Source organism: Brachypodium distachyon, chromosome 1 (genome assembly GCF_000005505.3).
Source record: "Brachypodium distachyon strain Bd21 chromosome 1, Brachypodium_distachyon_v3.0, whole genome shotgun sequence".
In the NCBI taxonomy this organism is placed as follows: domain Eukaryota; kingdom Viridiplantae; phylum Streptophyta; class Magnoliopsida; order Poales; family Poaceae; genus Brachypodium; species Brachypodium distachyon.
In genome coordinates, this window is record NC_016131.3 from 52,953,727 (window position 1) to 52,976,888 (window position 23,162).

At 41.0% G+C, this 23,162-nt stretch overlaps 4 protein-coding genes across 5 annotated transcripts; 2 read left to right on the forward strand and 2 right to left on the reverse strand.

The window, feature by feature from the left end:
- The first annotated feature begins 665 nt into the window (after positions 1 to 665).
- On the forward strand, positions 666 to 4,609 carry LOC100837203 (repressor of RNA polymerase III transcription MAF1 homolog). Of its 2 annotated transcripts, XM_010229938.3 has the most exons (12): positions 740 to 956; positions 1,646 to 1,686; positions 1,772 to 1,872; positions 1,968 to 2,038; positions 2,122 to 2,171; positions 2,971 to 3,044; positions 3,128 to 3,190; positions 3,523 to 3,610; positions 3,792 to 3,854; positions 3,929 to 4,008; positions 4,102 to 4,173; positions 4,271 to 4,609. In XM_010229938.3, the coding sequence occupies exons 3-12, from the start codon at positions 1,841 to 1,843 to the stop codon at positions 4,350 to 4,352; spliced, it is 675 nt and encodes a 224-aa protein (XP_010228240.1). In that variant the 5' UTR covers positions 740 to 956; positions 1,646 to 1,686; positions 1,772 to 1,840; the 3' UTR covers positions 4,353 to 4,609. The 2 variants fall into 2 exon arrangements, with proteins under 2 accessions (XP_003557408.1, XP_010228240.1); XM_003557360.4 differs by lacking the exon at positions 1,646 to 1,686 and having other exon boundaries at positions 666 to 956.
- Positions 4,610 to 6,351: 1,742 nt separating this feature from the next.
- LOC100836897 (5'-nucleotidase SurE) lies at positions 6,352 to 12,637 on the forward strand. Its single transcript, XM_003557359.4, has 10 exons — positions 6,352 to 6,579; positions 7,738 to 7,832; positions 7,975 to 8,042; positions 8,115 to 8,158; positions 8,723 to 8,800; positions 10,345 to 10,498; positions 10,944 to 11,114; positions 11,422 to 11,490; positions 11,563 to 11,676; positions 12,342 to 12,637. The coding sequence occupies exons 1-9, from the start codon at positions 6,446 to 6,448 to the stop codon at positions 11,644 to 11,646; spliced, it is 897 nt and encodes a 298-aa protein (XP_003557407.1). The 5' UTR covers positions 6,352 to 6,445; the 3' UTR covers positions 11,647 to 11,676; positions 12,342 to 12,637.
- Positions 12,638 to 13,635: 998 nt separating this feature from the next.
- Positions 13,636 to 14,507, reverse strand: LOC112270121. Its single transcript, XM_024457834.1, has 2 exons — positions 14,300 to 14,507; positions 13,636 to 14,114 (listed from the first exon to the last, which is right to left on the reverse strand). The coding sequence occupies exons 1-2, from the start codon at positions 14,370 to 14,372 to the stop codon at positions 13,993 to 13,995; spliced, it is 195 nt and encodes a 64-aa protein (XP_024313602.1). The 5' UTR covers positions 14,373 to 14,507; the 3' UTR covers positions 13,636 to 13,992.
- Positions 14,508 to 19,212: 4,705 nt separating this feature from the next.
- Positions 19,213 to 20,760, reverse strand: LOC100838117. Its single transcript, XM_024457833.1, has one exon. The coding sequence runs from the start codon at positions 20,288 to 20,290 to the stop codon at positions 19,391 to 19,393; it is 900 nt and encodes a 299-aa protein (XP_024313601.1). The 5' UTR covers positions 20,291 to 20,760; the 3' UTR covers positions 19,213 to 19,390.
- Between the last annotated feature and the right edge of the window lie 2,402 nt (positions 20,761 to 23,162).

Consider the following 23,162-nt stretch of genomic DNA (forward strand, 5'->3'; position numbering starts at 1 on the left):
CGAACAGCTATACATACAATGCACTTATGAACTTGTTACGATGGCGGTGCCGCAACTTGGGCCTGGGCTTAGGCTGGATAATCTAGTAGGATTTCATTTATTTTGTTAGAGCATCTCTAGCGGTTACCAAACTTTTGGATCTGAAAAACCCAAATTCAATCTATCAATCTCGTTTTTTGGGTACCAAGTTGACCCGCGCGGAAGAGATCTGAATACCTAATCCGTAAAATCGACAACATCACGGCAGGCGACTGCGTTTGGTTAAGCATGCTGAAGGGTCATGCTATTTAGCTTTTGGACAAGTGTATGATATTTCTACTTTGTGGTAAGCATGTAATGGAAATGATCCCATTTTGTTTTATATAAATTGCAGGAAATGATCATGTTCCAACCGGTTACCTCATATAAACTGATAGCGTGACATTTACGAGTTGCTATGGCGGAAAAACAGCCTACAAAAACAACTTATGTTGGTCTCAGAGAGTAATTTGTCTCGTTTTATGAAGCAAAATAGTTCTACTCAGAGCGCTGAATGCTGAATGGTTCTACGAGACCAAACGGCCCAGTGGGCGTCAGACACATGGACGAGCCGTGGTACATGGGCCAATCCCATCGCTGGGCCTCGTTGGTTCCACTTCCACCGGAGACCGAGATGCCTCCGAATCGCGGGATTCCGGTTCCGATTCCTCCGGATTACGATAACGTCAAACTCTCTTTACTGCTCCCCCTCTCGCCGTCGCTGTCATCCATCCATTTCCACGAGCAGCGCGCGCTTGAGAGAGAGAGAGAAAGAAAAAATCTGAGGAGGAAGAGGATAAACAAGTAGAGGAGGAGGAGGAGGTGGGTGGCAGGCAGATCCCAGCAGCTCTGCGCGGAGGGAGGCAGGCAGTCCGGCAGCAGAATACTCTTCTCGTCTTCCTTTTTCTCTCTCGGCGAGGAGACAGAGATCTCGCGAGGTACGTGTTAGTCCCCCCTTTTCTCTTCTCTTCTCTTCCTACCTCCGATTCGAGAACCGTAGATCTTAGTGCTACGTCGCGGGCCTCCTTCTCGTTTGAGATCTGCCGCGCGTCCGTGTTGTTTTCGTTCGATTTCGATTTCGATTTCGTTTCGGCCGAGGCAGCTGCGGGCGAGCGGCAGGCCGAGGGGAGAGGGGGGAGTTCGCATTTAAATAGGAGAAGGGAAGGGGAACGGAGGTAGTACGGCGTGGGTCGCCGACGGGAGGGCCTTAACATCCCGGCGGGCAGGCTGCGAGCGGTGTTCTTCGCGTCGGCGGGCCGTGGCCCGTGGGGGCCGAGGGACGACACCTGCAGCGGTTGCCTCGATGCCTCGTGGATTAGTACACTCATTTCTAACCGGCTAGTATAATGATAATAAAGGATGTACTCACATGCGTTGTTCGTCTTATTCACAATTTCGTCATCTGATCTGAGCGATATTGAGGTCTGGCAGCACTAAAACTCCACACGGAACTTTAAACGATGTAGATTGGCTGCGTTGGACATTGCCATTTTGCTGTTGTCCACTGGATGTTCAGCGGAACGCATGCTTATCATGTGCATTCTCGCCGGCCAAGTCAAACTATGAAGTTTTGTTTTGTTTTGTTGGACATGTATATGATTTTTGTCCCCAATTTCTTATGTATAAGGAAAGCAAAGGGGAAAGATTCTGCACAAATAATTTGCTGGGGTCAGTTTGTTTTAATAATGTGTTATGATTCCATCTATTGTTGACGCATTTGTTTGATCCTCTGTTGATTACTCTTCTGATACAGTTGGAAGCTTAACTTATTAATACTCCTCTGATCTGGTGGGTATTTGTATGAGCTCACAACACATTCAGCATGAAGCTTTTAGAATACACCCCGTTTGACAGGTAAACATGGCATCTTTTACTTTCTTACTTTTGTGAAGTGCTCCTGGTAATATGCATTTTTCCCTAATTTTGTACATCCGCTTGTTTCGTTTCAGTTTAAATGTGTTCCTCGATGAACTGAACCTTGGTGATTGTATAATTAGGGGAAGCCTTGAAGCCTTCTCATGTAAGAGTATGCTCTATTTACTTTCTTATTGAGTATATTACTCTGAGACTGTGACAAGGGTCAATTTCTATGTAAATTTACAGGCAAGCATGCTGGAAATGATCGCCGGCTTTCAATAAGTCTAGAACATGAGGTACATACTTCCATCACTCCATCAGGCCATGTATTCTTGTGACAATTGGCACTCCTTCTCTTCTAATGCGTCTGTGAATCACTAGGCATTGTCACTTTTGTGGTTGGTTAGGAGATTATGTGTCTTGTCTTGTTGGAATCATATAAAAACTGGAGCTAATTTATGAAATTTTGTCGTAATGGATGTCCGTTTAAACTTTAAAGTACATGAAGCTGATGTTGACATTATCTTTCATGTTTGCAATTGGTTGTAGTTGGTCGTTAATTTTATGGAGCTATATGTTAATTGCTACTACCTCCGTTCCTAAATATAAGATGTCCTAGCTTTGTCCTAATTCAAACTTCTTGAAGTTTGACCAAGTTTATAGAAAAATCTACTAACATCTATGACTCCAAATTAGTTTCATTAAATCTGCCATTATATATATTTTCATAGTATACTCATTTGATATTGTAGATCTTAGTCTTTTTCTATAATTTGGTCAAACTTGAAGAAGATTGACTTAGGACAAAGCTAGGACTTCTTATGTTTTGGAACGGAGGGAGTATATTATATTTGTTTTCATAGTAGTTGTGTTACTGTTCCGTATAACCTTTTCCCTGGATAAGCATCTTTTTCAAAGTTAGCATATCACACTTGGAAAGCTTAATGACTTTTCCCTTTGGAAGTTTATAGAGGGTGTATATAATGTGTATGAAGTTTTGGCTTTCAATTGTTTTTCAAAATTTAGGTATCTTGGCATGCCAGCGATAAATTTCCACTTATACATGCCAATCTAACTTCTCTGTTGTGCGTTTAGATTCTTGATTACCTCGGGAAGTCTTCTGACAGTGATCCGCCTTCACCCGTGGAGCATTTGTCCTGTAGATCCAGGTAACAGTGTGTGTATATTACCTTTATTGTACACTTTCTGTTTAATCAGCCTGATATCTTTTTGTGTTTCCTGTTTATTTCAGCCGGAAAACGTTGATTTATCTAGTTCTCACTCTTGGTCATATGTATCCAGATTATGATTTCAGGTAATTTTTTCTTACAATGAGTGTGTTCTATATAATCTGGAAGGAAGGATATTGGGTAATGTCATAGTCAGCTTTTTTAGGCGATATGACAACCCGCTTTTGTCCTTTCCAACCAGTCTAAGGGGGTGTTGTCAAATGGAATGACAGACGGATTAATAACCGTTGCTCTTTGAGCTGAGAGTTCAATTCTCTCCATTTCCCTTGAGCATTTTGGTATTTGGTGGTTCTGTAACTTTCTTAAGGTCTCCTTGCTGTTATGCGACACATGCATGATGGGATGACCTTGAGATTAAGTTTAACATCCTCTTTGTCATCATTTGTTCGCATAGCAGTGCTGTTCGGGCACACCTATTCTTCAGAGAAGAAGACTGGGAAAGTTTCAAGCAGATGCTAGACACGTACTTATCAGAGGCTTCGACGGTAATTCTTTCATGAGTTCCATGAACTTTACTCTCGGTCAATACACATGTCTGCAAATGTACACAAATAGTTGCAACTATATTGTCACTCACTCACTCACTCTAACAAACTTAAAATTATACCGAGCACCGTTTTCCTTCCACTGGTTTTATATGGTTAACCTGGAAATCGGACTATTCAGCTCTGGGCGGCAAACACTGAGGGCAGTTCTCTTCTGGACAGTATGACTAAAGTTCTAGATGAGGTGAGAATTACAGTAAATGCTTAGTCCAGAAAAGCCAGCAATCCTGTATTCTGCTTTTACACCTTATTTTGTAGGTTATCAAAATCAGGGAGTGTGACATCTACAGCTACAACCCAGACTCTGACGGGGATCCATTTCTGGAGAAAGGGGCCATGTATGACCAGCTCACCTACAGAAACCATATTCAAATCGAACATAAGCACTGAGGACACCCTGATATCAAAATGACATTCTTATTATCTTGTAGATGGTCGATTAACTTTTTCTTCTACAATCGGAAGCTAAAGCGCGTCGTGAGCTTTCGGTGCTGTTGTACTAGGTAGGCAAAAGTTTATTTTATTTTATGAAAAACACAATCTGAAATGTTCTGAAACTGGATGAATTACTGACACAAGCAAGTTTCCATTCGACCGCAGCAAATTAGCAGGAGATGATTTCCTAGCCGGTGCACTCTCCGATAGCGAGGAGGAAGATGCGTTGATCGACATGGACATATGACTGATTCAGCTCCACTAGGAAACATGACCAACCAACCCAACTAGTGTTGACCTGTTCGTGTAATATACCATGACTCATATATGATGGCGGTTCCCTGTAGGAACCTCTTGGCGTATCTGGACAGCATACTATCTGGTCTCTGTCAACTATATTTATGTAAGTATGTTTGTAGATTCAAGATTTGACCTCTGCAGAGATTCTCAGTAAAAGAATTGAACTGGCAAGTTATATATATAGCATTTGTTAGGTCTCGGAAACCGATTTCAGGTCTGCAGTTTTAAGATGGATGTAGCAGCAGTCATGCGTTTAAACTGGGTTGTCAAATTCAAAAATTTGCTCCATCATCTATGCCACTGCCTCTTTGATCATGCAGTCCAGGTTGAATGGGAGAGGCATGCTGCATCATCTTTTTCTCATTCATTTCCTGCTGAAAAAAAAAAGTATTCTGCTGTGAAGATGATGAAGACGACGAAGCCACGGGCTCTACAATCGTTGTTAGGCGAAAATCTGAGCAGGGTATCGAGTGAGAGGAGGTCAAGGGGCTCAAAGTGACGTGATCGGACTTATGTTTTGTGGGCTTTGGTGGGAGATCGGGAATTAATAGGATTTGTCTTCTGGGGTTTATCTTTACTCAAGTGTAGCTGCCATTCAGAGACAAAGTACCGAACTGAAACCTGAAACTCACTCTCAGACTCAATCTGCTCCCCTCGATAATTAAGCTTTATTGTCTTCCGCCCACCAGTGCCACAGACAGGCCACAACCAGCATGGCAGCATCGCCTTGTCCACTGGGAGACCAACAATCACACTCCCAACCTCCATAGACGAGGAGGAAGCAGCCAGTGCCAGAAGACGATCTTCCTCCAACTCAAGCACACCTGCACACGCCATCGTTTTTTAACCAAACGGCAACAGCAGAAAAGGTGGTTTCCATTCTCGAACAAACTTTGGCAAACAACACACCTAGGGTCCAGCTTGACGCCCCTACGTTCAAGATTAGTTCGCATGGTGCAGAAACGCCAAAGGAGATGGTGATCATACCATACATGTGCACTTTATAAGCAGACCGTACTGAGAAGACACCTGGAGGTCGACCAGAGGAGGAGCAAGACGAGCGGGGCGCTCGGTCGGTTTGGGCCAGGGAAAAGGTGCGGCCCAAGGAGGAGAAGAAGAAAAAATAGAGAGAGTTAGGCTGGGTTTTGGCCCAACAGGAAAGAAAGGCTTTTCTTTTTACAGCAAAGCTAGAAATCAAATAAACTACAACCAAATACCAAATCAACTTTTGAGAGTATTTGAATGTGCAGAACCCAAATAAATAGTATCAAACCAAAAGGGCAAGAAAAAAAAACTCGAATTAAAATCCAGTCCGTGTTAATTCAATTTAGAATCAATCCTTTCAGGAAATTTCAAATTAAACTTTGATTAATCTAACAAAATTATCCGGTCCTTATTTTTATGTGTTTTTTCTGCAAAGCTCCAAAAACCTACGGTCATCATGGGAGAAGTTGGTTATCGAAGACTATTTAAACTTAGTTAAATGCCAGTGCGTTTCTTGCGTAGTTTATAACCCCTCAATACATACTCCCTCCATCTTGAATTAACTGACGAGGATTTGTATATTTGGAACGGAAGGAGTATTATTTATCGCAACTTTGTCTAAATATGCATATATCTAGACGTATTTCATTTTGCAGATACATGCGTATGTAGACAAATCTACGACAAGTAATATGGATCTTATGCGCTTCTTTTTCTCTTTATTGGACCCTACTTTTGGAAAATATAATACAGTGCTAATTGTACACACTGTACGTAAGAGATATGCTGCTATCTGTATTTGAGGCCCTTATTTTTCAAAATGTGCTTGGAGGAAGTAAGCTCGCTGTAATTACCGTACTCCCAAGAGATAGAGACAGCAAAAAAGACCAGATAAAGATAAAGATTTTTTTTCATTATAAAATTCTAAAATTCCGTAGTTATATAGAATCGGAAAACCCCACGAGGCAAAAACCCAAGCCGCCAAGCGCACGACGGAAACGGAAGCTTCCTCTCCTCCCTGCCTACCCGCGTCCGTACGGCTCTTTGCCTGCCCCAATGGCCTCCACGGCGGCGGCGCCGGTGGTGATGGTGACGAACGACGACGGCATCGACGCGCCCGGGCTCCGCTTCCTCGTCGACCAGCTCGTTGCCGAGGGGCGCTTCCGCGTCCTCGTCTGCGCGCCCGACACGTGAGCCCTCCCTCCCTTTTATCGCTCCCATCCGCCCTGTTTGTTGGTTCCTTGTTTCTTCAAGAAGATTTTGCGGTGGGAACACGTGACGACGCGCTGGTACGCGCTGGTTGTGAATGGGGATTTGTTGGGAAGAAGGATTAGGAGAAAAAGAGTAGAATTTTGGCTGGAAAGTGTTCTTTCCCTTCCCTCTTTGGCATTCCCACCGGATAAGGGAAAGCATGAGAACGGGCGAGAGATCTTGTTATTTTCGTAAATCCCAGTGACATGCAGCGCTGATGATTCAATATTCTTTCGTTTGCAAAAATAAATGTTACCGTTAAAGAAACATGAGAATTTTGATCTTGTGAAAGTGAAATATGTGGTTGAATACTTGAATTTGTAATTCCACTACTCAGGTGTTTAATGTTGTTTTCGTATGGTTAAGTTTAGTGTAAATTCCACCATGGACCACATATTTGTGAAAAAAACTGATTTGCTGAATCACATTTAAAGTCTGGTTCTCATTTAGCAATGGAATTTTTCAGGAACATGTCCTGAACCATAATGGAATCAGGATTTTGGCTGTAAAATCTGGTAATTTAAAGTCTGGTTCTACCTATCATTTGTGACAAATAGATAGTTTGTGAGAGAAAGAAAATTAGGAAGAAGGGACCTATGGTTAACCTGTTTTTTACCATTATAGTTGAACTTTGTTGTTCAGATTATTAATTCACAATAGCAGTTTAGAAAAAGCTAACAAAATAGCTTTAAGCATTATTTATATGGGGGCATCAGCTTCTATAAGATGCTGGGTGCAGGACATGGAATCTGTCCTGGTGCAGAATATTATCGACTTATTAGCTTCAAATACACCACTCAGGTAGCCAATTTTGTGTTCAATAAAATAAGTTTGTGGACCAACATTCATGCAGAAGTTATGGTTTGAGTGCGCATAACAGCACAAGCCAGATAAAGTGATGCTCCTGGTTTATTTACAGAATGGTTTTGTTTGCAATACATGGGTGTTGTCATCAATCTGAAAATATGGTGCTGTTGTTAACAAAGCTGTAGTGTACTTTATGTATTTATTTGAAGCAAAGAAAGGTGTGAGTGTACTATTTGGTTGATCCACTTTATGGCACCAACTTTGTAACTTATTTTTATCCTAAAATACAGAGACAGATCGGGTGTCAGCCACTGCATCACATGGCGTCCTGCACTCTGCTGTAAACGGGTCAATATCAGCGGCGCTACAGCATTTGGAGTTTCAGGTTCGTCTAGTTTTATTTAATTCATTTCATCTATAAATATATTACATGATGAACATCCCCTTATAAATATAATAATGTCTTGAAATTATATTTAAGTTTCAAAGTTATCGCAGATGCTCAGCTGTTCGCTTATGAAATTTAGGAACTCCTGCTGACTGTGCCTCTTTAGGCATCTCTGGGAAGCTCTTTGATGGTTTAGTTCCTGATTTGGTAAGTTATAGAGTTTCTTCATAAGCGAACAGCTGAGCATGTGTACTATGAAGGGGTTTTCTGTGTCCACAGGTGCTTAGCGGAATCAATATTGGCAACAATTGTGGGTTCCATGTGTAAGTACTTATATATCAATGTATTCTTAGTCTGAAGGTATAAAAAAAATATGCGTTCCCAATTTAAATGCATTCTTCCTGCCTCTTGTCTGAAATACTGGCTGCTATGGTTCACGTATTGACTATTGAAGTATTTAGGTTGGCAAATTGCCATGTGGAAATGGCATGGCTCTGTTATTCATCAAATTACTTTCATGTTATCCAATGCTATAGCTATTTTTTTGAAAGAAAACTGCAAGGGAGACCCCTACATTATAACTAGGAACCTAAGTCTGTATCCTTAAGGACTGGAACCTAGGTGGTGGGACCATAGATGCACTCCCTCAACCAAGTGCGCTAGGCTCACTTACTAATGCTATAAGCCTATAACTATTAAAAGGCTCCGTTGGATATCGTAAAAAGTCGAAAGTGACAAGTAATTTGAAGCACTGCAGTGTTTTAGGCAATCGAACTATATCTATTTGAACCAGTATCAACTTCATTAGGCTGCTTTTATCTTACCGTCACAAAGAATTATGTCTATATGAGTGGATCATGAGCGTTTCGTTTATTTTTTATGTGCAGTGTATATTCTGGAACAGTTGCTGGTGCTAGGGAGGCATTCATAAATGATATTCCTGCATTAGCTATGTCATATGATTGGTATGCAGTTTCTTCTTGTATGCTACTCCGTATGTCCCTCTGTATTTCTTACTTCTTGTTTGTCCAAATAACTCATTCATATATATACCAAACTTTTCGGCATTTTTGCACACTGAGCAACTTGATAGTCCCTCCAGTTCGGATAAAGCTGATGTCTTGGACATACACATGGCCTCCAAAACATAGCACTGGCCACCTGTTTCTATTATAGTGTATGTTTATACAATCCAATAAAATCTATATGTTATAAAAGTGCAATTCAAGACAATTCTACTCAAAATTTCAAGGTATCCAACAGAAATATTTAAAAAGTTATAAGTAGTCAAAGCTTTACAAGTTTGACTAGACCTATGTCCGAAACGCATGTTTCTTTGAACTATAGGGAGTAACCTAAGTTGCACAGCACGGGGATACAGGTACAGCAATACGAGATACAGCACTTTCCAAAAACAGCTATTCAGGATACGGGAAGTATATATGTATTTAGAAAAAAAAATACAGAGTGAAAGTACTAAAGTTGTCAACATTATTATATAGGATACTTAGGATTGTGGTACTTGCTACATAAGGTTATCGTTGTAGTTCCCACTCTTATTGCCACTGCCAACCAACGACTGGCCGCTGGTGCTAGCTGTGAAGCTGCAGAAGCCATGACCTTCCCTACAAATGAGCAGCAGCAAACAATCAACAAACAGCAGCCATTGAGCAGCAGCAACCAACATCAGAGACCAATGGAAAACAGAGGTGGCGAGGGACTTGCCAACTAGAAGTCTGGAGGTGCCTAGCTGCTGGAGGCGCAACTGGGTTTTGGACCAAGTATCCCCTAAAGTATCCCTGCCATATCCCAAACTTCTTTAAATCCGAAGAATAGTATATGTGTATCTGATATTTGGGATATGTGATACGGCAGTTCTGAACCATATCTGTGCAACGCAAGGAGTAACAGTTATGTTATACTTCCATAGTTGGTTGTCCATTTCATTTTAACATTTTCATATCCTAACAGGACGCTTCTGTACATATGTCATATTGTTACTGTATAATTTCCAAACCGAAATCCATTTCTACATTGGACTGCAAAGTGAGGAAAATGGTCTGGGAAACTGTTATCTGCAATGTAACAACTAACATGCATTATGAAAGCAGCAAACTTTATCACCCTAGACTGCAAACGTTTCATCTCCTGAGAAGCTGACTATTCAGGCAGTGGCTGTATAGAAAATAGATTTACCAATGACTCCCATAAACACGATTATTGTTTCGAAATTGTCCTCATTGTGTCATTGTAAAGTCTAGTAGTTCCAGACTTCACGTGTTATGTACAACTTTTGTAATCTTAAATTTCAATCGTTTGAACACCATGGATTTTTCTGCAAAATATCACTGCAATCCTATGACCGCAGTGGACTCCACATAAATCCACCAGTGTCCAAAACACTTTTGATGTATATACTCTACAGTACAGTCCACACTTTACATGCATTCAAAACTATTGAAGCGACTGATCAAGTGAATAAGTTTGATCTCTTAATTTTAACTTTCAGGGTTGCTGGTCAGAGCAGTGTTAATGACCTCAAAGTGGCCGCAGAGGTTTGTATGCCTCTGATAAATGCTGTCATGGTGGAGATCAAGAATGGGACATATCCTAAAGGATCATTCTTGAATATAGATGTGCCAACTGATGCTGCACACCACAAGGTAAATCTACGACAGGGATTATGTAGTAAACTCATGCACTGCTGTGTATTTACAGTTTACAGTTGAAAAATGAAATTAAATTGGATTGTACTCCCTCCTATCCTAAATTGTTGTCGTGATTTTAACTTAAATTTGAAATTAATCTTTGACATTTTGTGGACGAAATTGTGGAGTATGCCACTGATGTTTTCAAATTGTCAGCGCATTTTCTTTACATTGGTATTCATGATGAAACAATTTGGTTACTGGCAGACCTTCCCTTACCAGATCATGTGTTCTATCCTGACAATTTGACTGCTACAAGATTTATATATTTCTGCTGATTTTCTTTTGAATGCTACACACTGTTTTTCTGACCGCAAGCTTTTCCTAAAGAAAATACTTGTGGTCTTAGTTTTGCTTGAGTATAAATGGAGGTATATTGATGTTCTATTCTTGTCTGTAGGGATATAAAATTACAAAACAAGGAAAATACATGGCCAGAATTGGATGGGAGCAAACAGTTTACAAGAAGCCTGCAGTAGAAAGTTACCAGACAGCAAACATCAATGATGACAGTGAAAAAGACAGTGAAGTAGATACTTCATCAGAGAGCGACCTATTGTTTAAGAGAGTGGTAATTTCACATCTCTCTGAGTAACTTCTATTTCAAAACTTGTTCTTCTTTGCTGGTTTTCAACAGCGCTCTCTTGCAGTCTGCTTGTACCAAATTTTAATAAGAAAACTTGCCCTGCTGGTACTTGGTAGTCAGCATTTATATACAGTGAGCACACTTGCACGGCGATAATTTATGCTCATGTTGTTCAGGATGTTTGGAGATTTTATTGACATTAAATTTGGAGTTGCTAGCTGTAATACAAACCATGTTTGGAATGAAGAGTTAATATTTTATCATTATATTTGGATGGTTGTGATCTGAACAGATAGTGAAGAGAAGTTACGATGAAGAGGACGGAGAGGACATGGACCACAAGTCCCTTGTAGATGGATATGTAAGAATGACTAACTACCTTACAACATCTTTAAGTGGCACCATTTGATAAGTATATCTTGTTTTGCTCCAGATTACTGTTACTCCTTTGGGTGCTCTCTCCCGTGCAGAAGCAGATGTTATACCCTACTACAAAGCTTGCTTGTCACGTATTTGAAGATATCTGTCTTCCTCATCCCTCTAGGAGGTTATTCCTCTTTACTTAAAATTATTTCCATATGTCATGACTCTTTATTCTACACATTTTCTGTTCTTGATTCTCCACTTTCTGTCAAGTTTATACACCTTTCAGGAACATTATTGTTCCGCTAGAAAATATTTTTAATTTTGATATACTAATGTTGAAGTATATCTTACGATGTTTGAATTTCTTGATATAACAAATATAATGCACAATGACCGTATTTAAGGAGAAACATCAACTTGTATGCATTTCAGGGATATTGATGCACTATAACATAGATTTTCATTTCTTCCCTTTTTGTGGGGAAACATAGATTTCATTTCATCTACCAACCTTTAAGTATATCTTACATTGTTAGAATTTCTTGATATAACAAATTTATCGCACAATGGTAGTATTGTGCACTTTATAGGAATGTTGCTATAGACTAGCACATGTAAAAAAATTCTACAGCCCATCTAGAACTCGTATTTGTCACCATTACTAAACTGCATATTTTTTACCTAATCCATTTCACCCCGTTAACTTGTTTTTCACAAAATCTGAAGAGTACCATCGCCTTCTACTTTTCTCATGGATTTTAATAAGTTGCTTTTGAGCTATAAATCTAGAATGCGCCATTTTTCCTCACCATGCAACTGACTCTTCTTTGACATGATGCTTTTCAGGTGAGCAACTTGGGAGGCTGGACAAGCTAAACCTATAGATGTCATCGCCTGGAAATTGCAAATAATTTATGGCATTCTAGTTGATGTTAACGATGTATTTGCCATGCTATGTATTGCGGCATATGTCATAACGATGGGTTTTCGATAATTGGTTGGCATTATTATTTCTGTCGATCTTGTTTTTTCAGGTGACACCTTATCATTTCAAGATATCAACCACATTTGTTTATACATTCCTAGTTCCCAGATTTCTTAATTGTATTTTGTTAATGACATCTAAAGGGAGTTAAGATCTCTCTCCAGATTGCATTTGGATGGAATTCATAAATATCTATTCAAGCATAACTTGTGTGTGAACTTCAGTTTTTCAAATTTTATCCATCTAAAACTAATTAGGAATAACACATCCACAACTTACATCCCCCACCATTGATGATAGATTTTTGATCTACTCCGTCCGTCCCAAAAGTGATGTGAATCCTTTTGGGACGGAGGGAGTACTAGTTTCATGGAAATACGTTTGCCATGGCATCATTAATTAGGGATGCCATCCGGATCCCCTTTATATCCGGTTATACAAATTCACATCACTTATGTTGGGACGGAGGGAGTACTAGTTTCGTGAAAATACGTTTGCCATGGCATCATTAATTTAGGGGTGCCATCCGGATCCCCTTTATATCCGGTCTCTACGTCAAATATTGAATCTACTAGCAAAATATAGTGCTCATTTTGAATTGTAAATTTGGAGATTACTTTTAAACAAAGCAGACTGTAAAATAGCTTGTTTAAAATACATATCTCCCTTTTGTCCATGGAAAAAGAAGCATAAAACATATAGTACTCCTATTTTATTAGTAAAATTGATGATGTAGGTTGACGCGCGTGCCTTAGAATCGTTGTATGAGTTCAATAATCTAGTTGGGGGCCTTGTGGCCAGGTCATTAAAGCTCAATAATAATAAAGTGAACACCTTAAGTAGTAATACCACTAATCCGCCACTGGTTAGTGGGCGTTATTCAAAGGTGCAACTTGGGAGTGCCATGCGACTGGGCAGCCGGAGAAGAAGAAAAAGATTTTCTTGTTCGGGAACACTTTTGATAAATCGGTTAGTGTTGTTGTCCTTTGCTCCACGGCCAATTTTGTTCTCGAGCGCTCTGGATCTCCACAGCCTCTCAAGCACTTTGGATTCCCCCAAAAAAGCATCCATTGCACACATAAAAAATAAAAAAAATTGAGGAGCACGCGTGCGCGGGCCGGGGCGGAAACGAAACGAGAGCCGACGACACACATCAGGGCAACAAGAAATTGACATGCGATTAAACAACCAAAAGCAGGGACGGGTACACTCTACCAACCGATCTCACACCACAATCAGAGGTAAGGCACTTGAGCCACGTATTATGCATGTATGTATGTACAATGAGCTCAACCTCACACTCATATCCAACTCGACGACATCACACGGGTCCCGTTTGGAAACGCCGGATATTTTTCTTGAGTCCTGCTGAAACCCAACTGGAGAAATTCCTGCAGGATTCTGTAGAATTCCTTTGTTCCGAACAGGTGCCGGTGATACAGGATTGCCAACCATCACAACGGAGAAAAAACACACACATAACCACTGTAGAATGCCATTGCTTCATAGGATTCAGAGCTTGAGCTTCATGAGAGCTGGGTGGCGGTGTGAGTCGATGAAGATAGACCACAGGACCTGCACATCCTCGTCCTGGCAGGACTGAACATCCTTGTAGAGGATGTGCATTCCCCTCCCTGCCAAGGAAAAAACAAAGAGAAGGCATCAAACACGTAGAACAATATCGAAAAAACGTGCAAACGATGTTGCAGAAAGAAGAATAAAACCAGTGTCAGATGTTTGCAAATGCACCAGCGCAATCAAGCATGATGAAGAGAAAGTTGCATATGCTTTGCGGGATTACAGCGAGAAAAGAACTTACGGTTTCGACGCCTGGAATGCGCGCGAACCCAGAGCCTCCTGATGGGGGAGAAGAGGGAGTGGAGCCACCCCATCAAGGAAGGCAAGAATGGTGCAGAGCTCTGGGTGTGCAAATGGGAGCAAATAGAGGGGAGGGTGTTAGCGAGGAGGTAACCATCAGCTTTGCTTTTGGCACGGGGTGAAGGTGAAGTCTATTGCACTGTACCCTGCCCTCCTGCCTGCCGTATTGTGTTCCCTTGCAACCCAATCAGAGTGTCCTGGGCAATCTATTCTGGTATCTTGTCCCTTTCCACCCCTTACGATTCCTACCTCCATTTCTCCCATTGGAAGGGTTGTTTCTTACCCTTCAACCTACCCCCAAAAGAATAATGATGCAAGGTAGTACAAAACCAGCCCCAAAAAGAATAATAATGAGTGCTAGTACGAAACCAGGATGATATGGATGATTATTTTTTGTGCATGACCTTCCTTGTATGCATCTTCTGCAGGCTACCAGCTTTATAATATTGTATACCCAAATTGAGGGTCATTAATTTGGTCAGGCTTTCAACTTGCCGGCTGCCGCCATACTTGTGTCTTATTTTGCATCACATAACAAACTAATACCACATATCAGTCAATCAAGTAATTTAAGTCATCTTGAAGCTTTTGAATATATATTGTATTTGGACTATTAAGGCATACCTTCTCGGCATTGTCTATTCTGTTGTTGGTGCTGCTCTTGTCAATGTTTTCATATAGGACCCCAACGATGAGTAAGATTCTTCCAGATGAAAAATAAATTGACGCCTGGCCGTCCAAAACCATTCTGTAGTTTGTTTAGCATGTGAGTGAATACCAGAAAGGTTATAAATGAAGAGAAGCATGGTGACTTCTTTTTGTACTTCAAATAGAGTAGCCACAGAGCAGAAACAGAAGGGAACAAACAGTATAAAGTGTAATCATGCATTCATGCAAACAGAAAGAAAAGCTTGGATGTAGACATAGCAAGGGTCTCTCTGTTCCTGATGTTTGCCTCTTCTTCTAGAATGGCATGTAATTGGAAAAAACTGCAAACTTGGCTACTTTGTATGTATTGTATTCTAATGGAACTTCACACAAATTCAATTCATCATATTTACTAACTTGAGAGCACAGATTACCACTATAAGGACTTAAACCTTTGCCTTCTAGAACAGAGTAAACTGATCAAGTGTGGTGTTGATACTCAATCTTGACAGGCCCATAGCAGCACCATCAGTTCACACATCTATCTCGTAAAGACTAATGACCAAAATTTGCAAGTTTCTTTTGTTTGATCATGACCCCTGCACATTATAGGCATCTGAATCAACTAGTTGAGCAGCAAGTTGTGCAACTTCCAATCTCAAAAGCGATACCACATCTCCTACAAGTGAAAAGAAAATCTTTCTGTCATTTATATTTCTTCCAGGGTAATTTAGAACAGAAAATATAGGTTCGCCGATTTCATGATATGCTACAATCTATGTTACACAATACGGGGATACGAATACGGGGATACTGATACGGAGATACGGGAAAACTGCATTTTCTAAAAAGGCTGTTACGGGGATACGGCGAGTATATGTACAAAACTGGCATTTAAATTTTTGCACTGCCTCGTGATGCATCGCCAAGAGCTTCACGTTGGCGATCTGTAAGTGCGAGATGAGAGAAATTGGCTTTCGATTGAACAGTAACAGGCCGCCTGTAGTATATCCCACATGTATCCCAGCAGTTTTCCTTTTAATTCGGAAAAGTGTACAAATCATGAACTGGAGTATCCCAGCCGTTTTTTGAAGTATCCCCGTTTTGCACGTATCCTGCACGGATACGGCAGGTTTGGGCCGTATCCGTGCAACATAGGCTACAATTAAGTTAGAAAGCCATTTTATTTTGCTGCACATGAATCAATGAATATCCGATTTCTCCGGATAATCCAACTAACGCAAGAACATTCCTGGCAATGTATTTTTTAAAGAATGAAAAGTTAAGCCTGGATGTGCTTATAGGACAAATGCCACCCCTATACTCCCCAAAAATTGTCACCCCTAGGGGGTTATTGGTTCTCTGCACAAGCATAATTTAACTTGGCATGCTCAGCTTATCAGCCCTGGTTGGATCGGATCCCCAAGCCAGCAGTCACTTCCTTAGGGACAGCATCTGTTGTTGACAACTTTACTAAAATGCCCTCCTGACTCAGATACAGTGCAATCAAACTTTGCAACTTTGGACCAGAAGTGTTCCTGATTTTCCTTAAAATTCAAGAAATGCATAGCTGGAAAGAGCAACAGTCCTGGACTCATCACCCGAAACAAGAAACACTTGCAGACTGAATTGGGAGTTTTATAGATAGCAGCCTTGTGGCAAGAGGACAAATTTGGGGTTTGGAACCTGACTGGTATTTAGGGACAAATCAAGAGATATGATCCCTGGACAAATGTTCTTTCCTTCAGTTGGCGGTTAGCTTGTAGTGAAGGTCAGGTGATTGAACCTCCATAGAAGTAGAAGTACGTTTTGACAATAGTTTTGACAACAGAGTGAAGTAATACAGAGGTCTTCCCGTCATTTATAAAAATAAAATGAGAAGCTCCAATCCCTACTTACTGGTCAACGGTTGGAAAAGGCTTATCTGGAACTAGGATAAAAAGTTGTGGTAATATTTGGGAGTGGGAAAAAAACTTAGGCCAAATAAAAGGAATAATTTTAGGGAAGAAATAAAATATATAATTTTCGCTTCATGAAAGACTAGCACATTACATTCTATTTCAGACCATCATTAAGTTTCTGTGCTCTGCTAGGCATAGAACTACTGTCGGAATAAGATGAAAACAGGATCAACACTCAAGTAATATACTCCCTCCGTCCCATATTAAGTGACTCAAATTTGTCCAAATATGAATGTATCTATGCTTAAAAATCATCTAGATACATGTAATAGAAAGTCACTTAATATGGGATGGAGGGAGTAGTAGGCATTTCTGATTAAACAGTGGGATGTAATGTTATAGAGGTGAGTCAACTTGATTAAAAGGTGCAGTTTCTAACAAAACAACTGCTGCTTGCCTACAACAATTTGATATTACCAAAATCAAACATCTTTTACAGCAAAATCAAGAATTTTGGTTGTCTAAAAATCCTACATATTTTGCATGGTCATCTCACCCGGGTGCCGAGATACCCAGAGAATCCTGATTCTTTCGGTAGTAAATACATCAATCGAAGCTCACTTGTAGTAAGAACCTGACATCCTATTGCCTGTACATGATTATTATGGTAGGTTATCCCCCGTAATCACTATCTGAAAATTAATGTGTGACCATCTAATAATTCCTGTCCTTTATACCTATATGCAATAGCTAGGGAAACATGTTCCATGGCTCACTACCATCAGTTATCAAATGGCACTCTTTATTTTTGAACTTGGTCAGAAGTTCTCAATTTCGGAAGATAACTGAAACTTTCGTTCATAACTTAAGACACAACATACCAGTCTTGGGGCAGCTGATGATGCCACCAAAATTTGTGTGGGCAAAAAATAACAGTGCTAGCTCGATATGTTATGTAGCAACAATTTTAGAGTCAATTTGGTCCAACTTAAGGATTAAAGAAAAACAATACTTAGTCTATAACATGTAGATATTCTAGCTAGGAGCCTTTTAGAATACAACTTAAGCTGTAGTCAAGTGAATCAAATTTAAGATTCTTCAAATTATGGTTAATCGAACACTTGATGCACTTGCTACGGCTTCAAGTAGTATTCTAAAATCCTAAAAAAATGAATTTTGAGAGCAATAACCTAACCAAGCAGATTTACAACACAAATTATGGTCATCCAATCAAGCAACATGGTCGAATTGTTGGTTCCCCTGTGAAGTGTGAAGTTCATTTGAGGGACAAGTTAACAAAACCAATCACCTATAATGCTGTTTAAGAGTCTAAGACATATATCCTAGAATCTTTAATGGTTTCAACTTTGAACTATTATATTATTAGGACACTGAGTGACTTGATCAGGTAGCTTGAAAATAAAACTTGCATGCAGCCCAAAAAAAAGACATTCCGTAATCTTGCATTGAAGGTGATGCACCAACCTTACATACGCAAAAAGAAAAACTACATATAAAAATCTTTAAGTGATCAGGAAAGCTAACTTGAGAATACAGGAGTTGATATTTAATTATCCAATACCATACAAATGATAGCATCAGAGCAAAAGTAGTCCAGCAGTCTGCATCGTCCTTTGAATGTTATCACCACTTGTAAACTCAGTACCATGATATGGCACTCACCAAATAAACCACTTTGCCTTAATGGTTAGTTAAACTAAGTAAACCATCAACAAACAATCATTTTTATGCAATGCACTTTAAATTGCAAATATAAAAGGTCACATATGATAAAAGTATCACCTTCGTAAGATGCAGGAGATGGTATCCACTCAGAAGAGCTATGTTATCAATTGAACTAATCAACTGCAATTATACATGTCCTGCAAAGATTTGGCATATTTAGATCGCAATGGCTGCTATGAATGACAGAATGAGCATGAAAGATATAGTTAGCAGAATCACGTCATGGCAAACCTTTGATGCTCAAGAATTTGGGGTTTCTTGATTCTTCATATCATACCTTCATGGCTCCACCTTTCCTCAGGGGTGAACACTATCATCGATGCAAACCAAAAGTCTATCACTATTTGCAGCAGAGAAGACCAATAATTAAAATTGCCTGTCAGCCAATAGGCAAAAAGGTACAGGAGAACAATACCTAGCAACTCCATCTTCATTTTAAATGCATCGAAGCTTTTTAAAACATTAGATAATTGCAACTCTTGACATGGGAGTTCTGACACGGTCAAACTATCTGGGGTATTTAAATTAACCTCATTGAAAATTATTTGGAGATTGAAAATAATAATTAAAAATCACATGATCTTGATAAATATCTGAGAAAGTTTACAGTTGGCAAAGCAAGAGAAGTGAAAATGGAAACACAAATAAGGCCTCACTCGGATTCAACTGAACAAATCACTCACTCACTGAGCAAATCATCTTGCTACACATGTCAGTCAATTTGATCCTGCACACACCTACTCAATCTTCCATGCATATAGGATCAAGGAGAAACTAAGACCTTGCAACTGAGACTCCCTAAAAATATGCGAGTACATCCAGGGATTCCAGGGCATGGACATGTCAGGATCTGGGCATGTCTGGAACATGAACACTGCATTGCTGGTTGTCGAGCTGAAGAGCCAACTATGGACATCCCAAAATACCTCCACAGGTAACCCATCCACGATAATCGTCTGGTTCCCTCGAAACTTCCATGCCAGCCGCTTCACCTGCATGACCGGCTTCTTATCGATGCGGATTTCAAGGCAAGGGTCCTTAAGCCCAATGGAATCACACTCTATGACAATGTCATGGCACCGGCCATTGTCACAGAACTGAGCCTTGGCACAGTAAAGCTTTTTGCCATGAATGTGCTCCTTCCTTGCCAAGAACAATGTACTGAGCGCAGGCCTGACGGCACCACCCATCTTCCTGTAAGCGTCCTTCTTCATGTCACCGAGCAAAAGAACCATCTCACGGTTGAACATGACGGCGACATAGAACCCTTCCAGTGGCTCTGGCCCAGGGCCGAACTTGGCACCGGACAGGTCCCAGAATATTCCAATCTTGCCATCGCCCGCAGCGAGGCTCTTGGACCCCTTCTTCTTGGAGAAGAGCCACGGCTTGGCGTCGGCCTTGCAAAGGCACTTTCCACACGCGTCGTCGACGGAGACGCTGAGGCCTTTGCTCCAGGTCACAGAGATCACACAGGCCTGGCCAGAGAGCCGCGCCTGGTAGAGGCAGCTAACCTGGTTCTGCCCTGCGCCCTTTCTACCGCCGTTACCGCCGTGAGTGGCGCTCAGCGACGACGAAGAAGACGACGCCGCGTCTCCAATCTGGACGCTGCTCTCCCCAAAGCAGGAAAAGTCCTTCATCTCCCTCCCACGCTTTTCCGCAAACAGCTTGCGTGCGGCTCGCTCGGGACGCAGTACACGACAGCTCCGACGCACACGCCCCTGAGAGTTCTTGATCCAGCAATGCCACCATGAAACTACGCAAGCCTCGAACGCAGAGCGCACGAAACGCAGACAAGATCCCTCATTCCCCTCCGAATCGCTGGAAAGAAGCAATCTTCCACCGAGGCTGCAAGATGCGAGCTCTGCCTCTGCGGCAAAAATGACACCCAGGAGGCAGGACACAGCAGGAAACGACCGGGCTAAGAGGCCGTCAGGAGGTGGAGACGAAGAAGAAGAAGAGGAGGGGAGCCATGGCCATGGAAGAGGGGAGGATGGGAGTGCAGTCGTAGCAGTTGTACCGGACACGGCGGGCGGACAGAGAAGCAGCACGAGGCAAAAGGCCAACGACAGCGCTAGAACAGGAGTTGCTTGGACAGAGCAACTGAACTGCCACAAAACATTTGTTTAGATGGGATTCTCCATGTTCAACTTGTATTTAAATCTCAGACATTTTTTTTCTGAAGGTCTTCGTAGTTCGTACTAACATAACATATTCATTACTCCAACAAAGGAACCAGTTGATTACTGCTGACGGTGCCAGCAGCTGTCTGGTACCAGCAACTAACATTTGAAACGGAGTTGGTCACCTTCTCACCAAAATTCTGTTGTGCGAAACCAAAATGGTTTACCATGAATTTTGCAGGCTGGTGACGATGCAGCCAACAATGTGCCACTATGTATGTGTGTGCTTGCTGATAGGAGAATATGTGTGTTATCGATCTGATCGATATATATTCAGACAAGAAGCTGCCTCTATCCACGGACCACAGGGCACCTTTTTCCAACAATGTTGTTTCGATCGTTCTGCGTAGGACTACTTGCCAATTTGTATGCTTGTTTAGAGAGGTTAACCTTAGAGGAGATTCTTGCGCACCTGTATAAATCGACATATGCACGCGTGCAATAGTTTGTTGTTGCTCCTATAAAAAAAGTTACTGCAACATCAAGCGATGATTCAGCTGCATGCATGGTCCAGACCAAAGCTTTACGACAGCTTGTTTCTCTTCTACAAACCTCTGTGAGACAGGGAGAGAGCTTTGTGGTCTGCTCTTTACCCTGCTCCTTTCTCGACTCCCGTCGTCGTTAATCACCACCGGCGTGCCGTGCATCATCAGCTTCAAGTCGTAGTAGATCTGCTTCCTTTGGCCTTTTCTTCTTGCCGCTCTGCATGGCATCGGGCATGCCTTGGTTTGGCAGTGCCGGGTATACGAAGAAGAGCAGGACAATTCCCTTCCCTGTTCCCTCGTCTCGCAGTGTTTGATAAATCAATCTTCCCGTTGTCCAGTTGTTCCAATGCAATGAACACGCAGAGGTGTATGGGCCGAAAGCGTGTAACAATTTAATTGCGGCAGCTGGCTCATGAACTCAAAATCTTTTGGCTTTGATATATACAATGAAAAGTTTAATGCACCGAATTAGTTCACCCAAAAGCTCAAACTGATTGGGAAATGACAGTTCACTTATAATTCAACACTCCCACTAATGGAGAAAGTAGGGCAATTACTTATACTTCAACACTCACCGTCACGTGTGGCTCCCTCGGGCCTAAAGGTGGACCGCAATTTAATTGCGCTAGCCGGGTCTTGACCTCAAAACCTCTTGGATCTGATACGATGAAGAGTTTAATGCACTGACCAGTTCACTCAAAAGCTCTTGGACCTAATACCATGCTGAGTTTCAATTCACTTATTCTTCAACAATTTGTACCATGACAAGCACGAGACTTGCAGATGGTTGGTTTGGTTGCATACACAGTTCTACATCACTTACATTGTGCATAAGTTGCAAAACGGATGGGAAGAAGTAGCGAGAGTGGGGCTAGTAAATGCAATGTTGCAATGCAAAACTATGCAGTACATGAAAAATGCTTACAACTATTAATGAAACAAAATTAAAGTTGGAGTTAGTGAAATAGTAATGCTTAACTACTTGCTGATATTCTTGGTTGCCAAATTGGAACTATCCCCTTCACATATCTTGGGATGTCATTGGGTACAACTAAACCAAACATTGAACAATTTATGCCCTTGATCCAGAGAATTGATAAGAGATTAACATGTTTCTCTGCTATGCTTTCATATGGTGGAAGGCTACGACTGGTTAACTTAGCCATATCTGCATTGCCCACATATTATATGAGCATATATGTGTTGCCAGCTTGGGTTATTGCCCAAATTGATAAATAATGAAGGCTTATCATTGTCTTCAAAGAAATTCTATAATCATGTAAATATTAACAATTCAGAACAAAACCCTTATCAATAAGAATCTTCACAAATTTTATAATCATGTAGATTTGCCTTGGGTCAACCTGGTACGAGAACTTCACTATTCCCATGGTATTCCCACTAGGATCTCTTCATTTGCATCTTTCTGGTGGAAATATTCACTCAAGCTTATCATAGTCTTCAAAGAAATTTTCACTTGTTCAATGCATAACGGTAACTCCATTCTCTTCTGGAAAGACAATTGGTTGTCCCCCCTCCCCAACAACAATGGCCTAAACTATTTTCATTTGGTAGCAATAAGGACATCACTATTGCAGAGCTTTATCATTGCAATGACAGAACAAGCCTCTTCCATCTGCCCCTTTCGGTGGAAGCATATGAGCAATTTGAGGATTTCACTCAAAATGTTGATAAGCTAATCCTGGATCAGCAACATGACATTAGGATCCTCAAGTGCTCACAGAGAATATTATTGCACTTCCAAGGTCTATGTATCACTTATTGATCGTATAGATATTGCTGGCACATTTGGATGGATATGGAATTCAAGCTATCAACTCAAG